Source organism: Aythya marila, assembly GCF_965140915.1.
Source record: "Aythya marila genome assembly, chromosome: 2".
In the NCBI taxonomy this organism is placed as follows: domain Eukaryota; kingdom Metazoa; phylum Chordata; class Aves; order Anseriformes; family Anatidae; genus Aythya; species Aythya marila.
In genome coordinates this window covers 135,601,666-135,611,016 of record NC_139043.1, presented here as the reverse complement: position 1 = coordinate 135,611,016, position 9,351 = coordinate 135,601,666, and the positions used below count along the sequence as shown (strand labels likewise).

The 9,351-nt window shown below is 47.3% G+C and overlaps 1 protein-coding gene across 1 annotated transcript; it reads left to right on the top strand.

Annotated features, from left to right (window-relative positions):
- The first annotated feature begins 1,885 nt into the window (after window positions 1-1,885).
- ZNF706 (zinc finger protein 706) lies at window positions 1,886-6,496 on the top strand. The gene is made up of 4 exons (XM_082754059.1): window positions 1,886-2,043; window positions 4,100-4,236; window positions 5,395-5,502; window positions 6,171-6,496. Exons 2-3 carry the CDS (start codon window positions 4,102-4,104, stop codon window positions 5,488-5,490), a joined length of 231 nt encoding a protein of 76 aa, XP_082610185.1. The 5' UTR covers window positions 1,886-2,043; window positions 4,100-4,101; the 3' UTR covers window positions 5,491-5,502; window positions 6,171-6,496.
- The last annotated feature ends 2,855 nt before the right edge of the window (window positions 6,497-9,351 follow it).

The following is a 9,351-nucleotide window of genomic DNA, read 5'->3' as shown; positions in this document are numbered from 1 at the left end:
TTGCTTTACCTCATATGGGAGCAACACAAAGCACAGGAAGTCCGTCAGCCAGATAAACTGCAATTAACTGCCTCGTTTTGACAGAGCTATGCAAAACATCCAGCACACAGCCCGGCTTCGCCTCCACCAGCTCACTGTACCCACCCTGCTAGCCTTTCTGCTAGCCTGCACATACGTGTGCATGTAAATATCCCCTTTGGTGTGATAAATCGCTTTCACCCAGCGAATAAATTCTGAAAAATCATTTAGAGCAAAAGGGAAATTTTATTTTTTTTTATCTTCATAATAGAAATGTCAGCTATGGGGACTCGTTTTCTTTTTTCACAGTTGGTTCTGTTTCCTAACAGTCTCTTTGGAAGTGTCTCAGTTGCAAAATGATTTGGGCAATATAGGACCCGAAGCTGTGACCGGGGGCTACAGCACAAGCAGCTGTAGACAAAGCAGCCGGAGGGGTGACCGTGGTCCTCTGTCCTGTAAGATCTCTGTTCTGCCAGCAGCAGGAGAAGGTTCAGAGACAAGCCAGAGCTCGATGTGCAGTCAAGAAATCTGCTTCATTCGAAATTCTCATCCAGCCCGGTGCATGGCAGTGACTCCCTATGGGGACACGACCCTTGAAAGCAGACTCTGGTAACACTGCTGAGGTTAGCAGCCTTCCCAGAACAGCATCAGCCAGGAGAGAAGCTATTTTTTCACTTCACAACCTTCTTTCTGATCAATGCAAAACCTCATTCTGAAAGCCACCTGTTCCAAACACTAAACCCAAGCTGGCCACCTCACCCTGCAACCCCACAACCCCACACACGTGCACTTTCAGGGTTTTTTAGAGTTGTGCTTTCCATAAGGTTCAAAACCCACTGACACGACTATCTGAATGCGGTGTGGACTGTGGATGTCATTGATCAAGTACGTGCGTTTTCAGCACTGTCACTTTAATGTGGAAGAAATTATTGAAAATGGGAATGTTGGGAAAAGACATTATATATACATGTATATATATATGTGTGTGTGTATGTATATATATTTAAATCAGATGCTTATAGCTTGACTGTGTTAGTTGTAGTCACATCCAGACCTACTTGCAGTGACTTAAGTCTCCAAATTTGCTACGCAGCTGCCCTGTCGCTGCTGTCACGCTACGGGCATGACTCGTAACAATGGCACCATTGTTGTTTTGAGGACTTTTTTTTTGTAGCTTTTCTTCTCTCTCGGATGGGAAGGGAACGTAAGAGTCATCTAGCCTGACCTGTAAAGTGCCAACACCTATTAATTAGTGAGGGTAAGCGTGTTTGTGTTTGCTGTTTTGCCCCAGATGCAGGAATGTTTGGGGACCCCAGGTTTATTTCAAAAATGCAGCAATTGATCAAAGAGCGGTGGGATGTCAGCCTGCTCCCTTTCCCCTTTTCTGTGTGGGTGTGTGAGCGAGGAAGGCATACACATTCCTCTGGGATACGTGAGGATCTGTCCCAAAACTGATCCTTTACCAGGCCTGCTCCCCTCACTGGGGGTTGAACTCTTCTCACAGGTGACGGGACCAGAGGGAATGGCCTCAAGCTGTGCCAGGGGTGGTTCAGGGTGGAAATGAGGAGACATTTCTGTCAGAAGGAGCAGTGAGGTGTTGGGACGGGTTGCCCAGGGAGGTGGTGGAGTCACCGTCCCTGGGGGTGTTTGAGGAGAGGTTGGACGTGGTGCCTGGGGACACGGTTCAGTGGTGACACTGGTGGTGGGGTGATGGCTGGGACTGGTGTTCTCTGAGGGCTTTTCCACCCTAACGATGCCACAACCCTCAGCAGCCATCTCCCCCGCGGCCCCCCCTCGTTATGTAACGGCGGTGGCGCCGCCATTTGCCGGCGGGCGCGGGGCGGAGCCGTGCATGCGCCGTGCCCGGCCTCCTCCTCCTCCTTCCTCCACCTTCCTCTTCCTCCTCCTTCCTCCTCCTCCTCCTCCTCCTCCTCGCGGGCAGGCGGCGGCGGCTGCAGCGGGGCCGCGCGGAGCCTTCTCCTGCCGCTCGCCGGGGCCGCCCTGAGGCCGCAGCTCCCAGGCCGGGTGAGGGGCAGGGGCCGGGGCCGGGGCCGGGGCCGGGCGGGCAGCGGGGGCTCGGGGCGGCCTCGCCGGGCCCTGCCCGGGCTCCGCGGCCTCCCCGGGCTGCGGGTGCGGGGCGGCGGCGGGCGCTGTGCCTCCTTTTCTGCCCATAAACAAACTTTGGGGGCGTTTTATTCCTCTCCTCGCGTCCTATTAACCCCACTAGTCTTAATTATCCCCTCCTCGAGGCCTCGTTCTCTGCGTTTTCAGCCCTGTCGGTGCGATTTGTGGCGTTTAAGCGCTCGGTTTTCGGCTCGCAGGCGTCGTGCGGAGGCCGATGGCTCCTCAGCAGATGTTCCCGGCTGTGTGTGCTGCTGCGGGGCCTGCCCGGCAGCACCGCCCGCCCGCTGCACCCAAGGTCAGCGTGACTGGGCTGGGCGGCGTGGCCCTCAGCAGCTCCCTGCCAGGGGCTGGAACACAAAAACGCCAAAAATCCTGCACGAAAATGCCCCTCAGCAGCCCCTGGCTCTGAAAAGATCGCTCCGATCGCGAGAAAATGGAACTGAAATACACCCCGTGGCTCTTTATAGCGTGCGCAAAGCAGCTGGCAGCACCTCATACCGTATTTTTTAATGGGGTTCGTGCTGAGCCGTGATGCACATCAACAGCGAGAGGCCCTGGCTGGGGTGTTTCGGGGTCTCTAGGAGCTGCTGGCAGTGACACAGGCTGCTGGGCTCAGTTTAACGCCCTGTTGAATGTCACATCTCTGCATTTGTGGTGGTACAATTGGTGTTTTCTTGCCTTCAGACAATTTGTTAGCCGTACAAATAATCTCTCTGGAAGTGCTTGGACTCTTACAGAAACGGATGATGAAGGAGGAGGGCGCGCTGAAAACGTAGCCCGATGCCGCTGCCCGGGGCTGTGTGGTGGCGTGATCCACCCTGAAAAAATGGGAGCGTGGCCGGAGAGCTGCCTGCCAGCTGCTTCGGGTCAGGGCTGGCCTCCTGCGTGGTGCTGGGCGCTCTGATGCTCCGCGTCTGGAAATCCCTGTGGTTCTGGTGGATGCCTAGATGGAGGGGTGTTTCAGGGAAGCTTTGCTTCTCTAGTGGCAGTGAGGGCTTTTTGTGTGTTGACGGAGCTCGGCCTGTGTTTGGACAGGCTGTTCTCAAGACAGTGGACTCCAGGAGCTCTCCTGTGCTTGTGCAGTAAGCCTCGCGTCGCTGTGAGAGCCACGCAACTGGATTATGCGTGGGACGCCAGGGACTGTGAGGAAGATAATAGCTGGAAGTGGGTTGCTGGCTTGTATAACCACGGTCTGATCCCTGCCGTGGTCGTGCGCCCTGATCCAGCTTGGTACAGGCCAAGCTGAGTGTCCTGGTGGGCTGCACGCAGGTGGAGCCTTCCTGGTGTGGAACATGCTGCTTTGCTGCTCCATCAAATGTGGCTTTCGTAGCTCGTTTCTGTTTGTGGTGGACCTCCTGATGGCAGGTGGCTGTAGTGTTTGCTTCCTTGGTGTTCCTGGGCTGTGTCAAATAGTGGCTTCTGACGGACACAGCTTTGTGTCTGTCTTTCCAAGAAATGTGTATGCGTGCATGTAAAATCAGCTGGAGATCGAGAAGGGTGGCCACCTCTAAAAACAGCCTTGGATAAAGAGGGATGACACATCATTCTTACCATTCCTGATTCCAAAGCAGATCACAGCAGGTACACCAGAAGACCGTGATGCAGCTTGGGGAATGTTTCTGAGTTACCCTTCTTGAAACCTGTTCCAAGCTCCAGCAGTAAAGGCTGAGTCTCCATGTATTGAAGACATTTGTCAAAATGAAACCTGGAAGCTTTTCAGAGGCAGAAACTTCACTATGGACTAGAAAACTGTTGCATCTTCTTTGATAGGGAGACCAGAGGATCTTCACAAAGTAAAGAGCCTGAACAGGTGTTTGTTGTGTATGAATTACAGGAGTTGTCGGCCAGAGTGCATGGACAGCCCATGACTGCTTACGTTTGTAGTTACAGCTTCTGGGTCGGCTAGCAGCGGTAGTTTCTCACACTTGTAGACTAAATGTCTTCTTTTTGTTTGTAGATATGGCTCGTGGACAGCAGAAGATTCAGTCGCAGCAGAAAAATGCCAAAAAGCAAGCTGAGCAAAAAAAGAAACAAGGACATGATCAGAAGGCTGCAGCCAAGGCTGCCTTGATATATACCTGCACTGTCTGTAGGGTAAGAGATACTGAAGGCAAAGCAGTATTGTGGGCAGGTCTGTCTCCAGGCTGAGAGCAGAACTTTTAGATTATATAGCATAAACTAAAGTACTTTTAAGTGGCTGTCTAGTTTGTTACTGTGAGCATTTGTATCTGTTCTGTTACTTGCTTACAGATCACTCAGCTGTATTGATAACTGAGATAGGAGAAATTGAGAGGTCACGTAGTGGTTTCAGGTAGTTCTCTCCCTAAATTGTAAGGGCTGTGTGCACTTACAGTATGCTGTAAATACTTCCTGACCTCTGGGTCGAAAGATCATTTCTTTGTGATGGAATTGGCTTGCCCTAACATCCCTGGTCATTGATGACAATGTGCAGAGGGAAAGGTGGTATTGGATGCTGCCAAAAGCTTTAGTGTAAGTTCAATATACAGGAACTTCTGTTAGGGTAGAAGGCTTGATGAGAGAACAGAAATCTGAGCGCTGTTCAGATGGGACTTTCCTTCTGGGTGTTCTTCTGGAGTGTTCCAGTGTTGGAGCTGAAGTATAAACTTGCCATTTTCACTTAAATGGTCAATTTTAGAATAGATCTGTCACTTCTGAATGTCTTAATCAAGGTTCCAAACTAAGGGCTGCTCACTTAAGTACTTGTAGCCAGCTTCTCTTTTTGTGGAATGGGACTGTAGCAGCCATTACTTTCCAAGCAACAACTGCCCAGATATGTTGTGGCAATAGTCTGAGATTGTTTGTGCCAAGTAGAGGGTCGGACTGTGCAACACAACTCTCTGGCCTCTTGATAAACGGTGAATAGCTTTCATAAAGATCTGATCTGGAAAAAGATGAATGCTCACCTCTTAGGTGTTGGAAATAAGGAGCTGGGTTTTTCACCAAACTAGCGTATGAAACACACGATTTGCAGGCAGATTGCTAGTAAGAATAATAACTGCTGGTGAAGATACTAGTAGTTAAGTACCTCTCAGAAAACCTGAGATTAAATAGTCTCTCTTAATCTGTAGATAAATTAATGGTTCCTTTGTCTCTAGACAGTGTCACTGAAGAGATGATTGCTTCACAGAGAAAAACAAACAAACAAAAAAAAACAACTAGGGGGTGAACAGGTTTTGTAGTATCATCTACCTCTTGTACTGTGCGTAAAGTTAAATGTCTCTCTTCAATCAGACACAAATGCCGGATCCCAAGACCTTCAAACAGCACTTTGAAAGCAAGCATCCTAAGACTCCACTTCCTCCAGAGCTGGCTGATGTTCAGGCATAAAGTTGTCTACAGGTCATTACCTTAATTTTTAAATCATTATTTGAGAAGGTATATTATGAACCAGTTTTTTTGTTTGTTGGGTTCTTTACGTCCACCAGCTGGGGCTTACAAGTTGCTTCATTTTCTTTAATATAAAGAAATATAACTGTAAATTAAATTTTAAATTCTGAATTGTTAGATCAAGAAGAAAGCTAATACTTACACAGCTGAAGTGGTTGTGGCATTTCACTGTGTCCAGAGGATGTTTTGAAAGGTATTGATGTTATTTGAAATGGTCATCCTTAGAGTTGTAGGAATACTTTGTTCATTACTTACTGCTTTGAAACATTAGCTCTTGCACTTTTTGCTTTGAACAAAGTATTTATAATAAATGGGATCTGTGGGCTACAAAACATGTTATGAAAGCAGAATTGTTTAGAATATTTCCAACAATTCAGCCTTCTTTGTTCCTGAAGCTATGCAAGTGAATGCAGATTTTTCTGCATTCAGATACAAAATGTAACCTCTGCGTTAACTCTAGAAGAGATTCCCCGACGGCCAGTTGTGAGGCTCTAACTAAAAGTGGTTATAATTAAAGGCTGAAATGAGGCAAAAAACGGTATTACGGCATTTCATTCGCTCAAAGGTAAACAGCATCGTGCAATAGTTCAGCTTAACGGAGTTGTTCTTGTTTTTTGTAGGTGAAGTCATGGCACCTATTGACTCTTCTACTGTCAGACCTTACATAACAAACCTGCAGCTGCTTTTCTAAAACTGTTGATCAGCAAAAATGAAGGGGCTACAGAAACGTTCATATTTTTATGCTGTTCCCTCTCGGGCTTCATGCAAAGACAATTCTGTGTAAATGTACAGTTGTGCCCTCTTTGGAAATCCTGAAAAATCAGTCCATACTTGTTATAAAAAAAAAAAAAAAAAAAGAATTTTTTACAATTGTAATTATATTGATGTTCATATTGTGTAAAATAACTCATTTAATAAAGTAGTACTTTGATTTTACAATATCACAGATTAAACGCCTGTAGAAGTTCTGTTTCAACTTCCTGCATTGTCTGCCTTATAAAAATAATAAAAGACAGAGTGGAATTTTCCCCGTCCTGCCAAAACACGAGCAGTATCGTTCCACTGACAGTAATGTACATTACAGTAGGTTAATCTGAAGTGAAGAGGGAAGCTGCTCGCATTCCCTGCTCGATGTGCTGCCTGCTTGAGCTCGGTCGCTAGCGTTCAAGTTACAGGCTCGAGAGGCACGGCCAGCTCCCTAGAAGCTGCATGAGAATCGGGAGACTTCCTTCTGCGCTTCTGCCCTGTGTGTTGGAGTCTGTACCACGAGCCATTTCAAAGGGGGTTCTTGTCCTCCACTGGAGAGACTCTGGGTAGGCTTGTGATCCTTGGTAGGTGCCTGAGGAAGCTGGGAGGTGATAGGATTTAGTGCTTCTGGGGATGCTGGCTTGAAAAGTGCTCGCAGATAGTAGTTAGAAGCAGCTCTGAGTTGAAAATTTGATTTGAGAAGGAGTTTTGAAGATACTCGAGCATGTGTTTCCCCCTCTAAATGCATCTGGTTGTGGCAGTAGCAGCTCTTCAGGAAATACATAAAATAGCCAGCCACTAATAACCCCTCTTCATGACCAGCTTAAAATAAGCCTGTTGGAAGGGAGCCAAAGCAACTGAAACTATGGCTAGCGTAAGAAATTGCATGCGATTAAAAGTTGCAGTGACAAGAAAAAGCTGGATAACAACTCCGGCCAAAAACACTTGAGAAGCTAACCATGATTAGCCTTTAAACGTTCTGGGCTCAGCTCTAATCCCAGATGCACGGTGCAGAAGTAGTGAAAAAACAGGGTCTGATGTACAAAACCCTGTCTTTGGGATGTGGAGGGGGCTTACTCAGAGCTTTCCTTGGGAGCTCCCAGTAAGAAGCAACGCTACAACTGCTGTGGCTTACTGTAGTTAAAAAAGGATGTAAAAATAAAAATTATGGTGGTCCGGGTGCCGTTGCTGCGCAGCAGGGCTGTACCTGTGACCCTCAGATGGCTTCCTGAAGTCTAGGACCGTAGCCTCAAAGACTCATTCACTTCAAAGAATGCACTTGGTATTTTATTATATAAAGTCGAAGCCTTTGTCCTCGTCCCCTCATTTGCTCTTTAATGAACTACTTCTGTGAGCCTAGCTTCCTGTCCCCTCTGCTGTGACAGTACCTGTGTAAATACCTCCTTTGACATGAAGTTTCTCTGTACTGGAGTCACTCCGGGGTAACCTGTGTGCCACTTAACTTTTATAGGTGATGTTGTTCTCCTCCGCGAGTAACCCACTACTGCACTTGTACACCTGACATCAGAATGTAACCCTGCATTTATTTTTTTTCTTTGATGTTATCAGTGACTACATCCTGACCAACTGGCTCCCACGAGGCAAGAAATCCGCTCTCAACTTTTGTGCTGTACGGGGGAGGTGTGCTTAACTGTTCTGATGCTGTAGTTTGTCTAAAATAATGCCGAGTGCAAATGGATAAAGATGCTTCCTGCCCTGACTGCTGTTTGGTAACCTGGTTTTACTTTGGAAAATGTTCTGGGATGTATCCATATGGCTTGGTCTTGAGGTGAAGTATCTGTTCCTTCGATCCAGATTGTGTAGCATTAAATAAAAAGATTTTGTTTCTTAAAACAATCTCTCTTTATGAGCGCTGAAGAGCTGGAAAGCTGCATCGCTAGCGGGATGGTGAAGTTAGGACTGTGTTTCCCAAACTGTGTGATGCCCAATTTGAGAATACCCTATGAACTGGTGTTTGTAGGAGGCAAGGGTGACCCTAAGGCAGTAAGACCCCTGGGTGCAGTAGCTGCAGTCTCAAAATACAGGAGCAAATGAAAGCGGTCACTGACTTGTTATAAGGGCTTCGTGAGTGTAGTGGGAATGCTACACAAAATGGGGGAATAGTTCTCATGTAGGATATCTGCGATATTCCTCGTGCCTGGAAGGTCAGATTAAAGGCTGATTAAAGAGAATTAAAAAATAAAAAATAAAAAAAATAAAATGTAAAATGGCCTAATTCCTGCCTGCTTTTATAAACAAGCATCGCTGCACTTAGGAAATGAATTTCCTAGCTGTGGACAGTCCTGGAGCTTGAAGCCATCCAACTGTAAATTAAAGTTTCCCATGTCCTCTTAAGAATCACCTTTGTGTAGGGACAGCGTTTAGGTAAAGCGTTCTTGTGTCATCAACACGGGTGCTTGTGGAACAACGTTAAGAAGGGATTTGGGGTTTTTAAAAGCCCACGTCTCTTCTGGAAGTATCTAAAATCCAATTTTAAGCGAGGCTCAGAATGTTTTGCAAAAAATCCCACTTAATTCCCAGAAAGTAAGTGAGCACATGTAGTTAGATGAGGTCATCCCAGGGAGCGCTGAGTAATCGCTACAAACAGCTCGAGGAGCTGCATCGCCCGGGCTCACTGGGGTAAAGCAGAGGTGCAGGAGCTCGGTTCTAGCCTCTTTCTGAGAGATTCTGGGTTCTGGCTACCAAAAAAGCCATGAAAAAATCTGCAGTGGACGTGGGAGGCGGTTGCAATGTAGCCGTAAGGAAATAGTTGGCTTTATGCAGCGCTCTCGAAATGTCCCCGGAGACTGTCCCTCTGGGTTATTTGTTCCAAAGCTGCAAACACTTCAGCTCAAGTGAAGCTAATGACCAGGGGCTGTTTGCAAACCGCATGGCACTGAAGGAATTTGTAGCATTTCGGTAAGCTGTATTGAGCCCTTGCCCTGTCCCGATAAAATGAGTTAACGAGTGGAATTTCTTTTGTCATCAGAGAGGCTCGAGGTCTGCCTCGTTTCCCATTGCCACAGCATCGAGTCGGGGAGTATCTGGCTTTGC

Excerpts from the sequence above, each read along its gene's own strand:
- ZNF706 (XM_082754059.1), top strand. The coding sequence starts at position 4,102 with ATGGCTCGTGGACAGCAGAAGATTCAGTCGCAGCAGAAAAATGCCAAA. Across the intron at positions 4,237-5,394 it reads ATACCTGCACTGTCTGTAGG|ACACAAATGCCGGATCCCAA; the intron begins GTAAGAGATACT and ends CTCTTCAATCAG.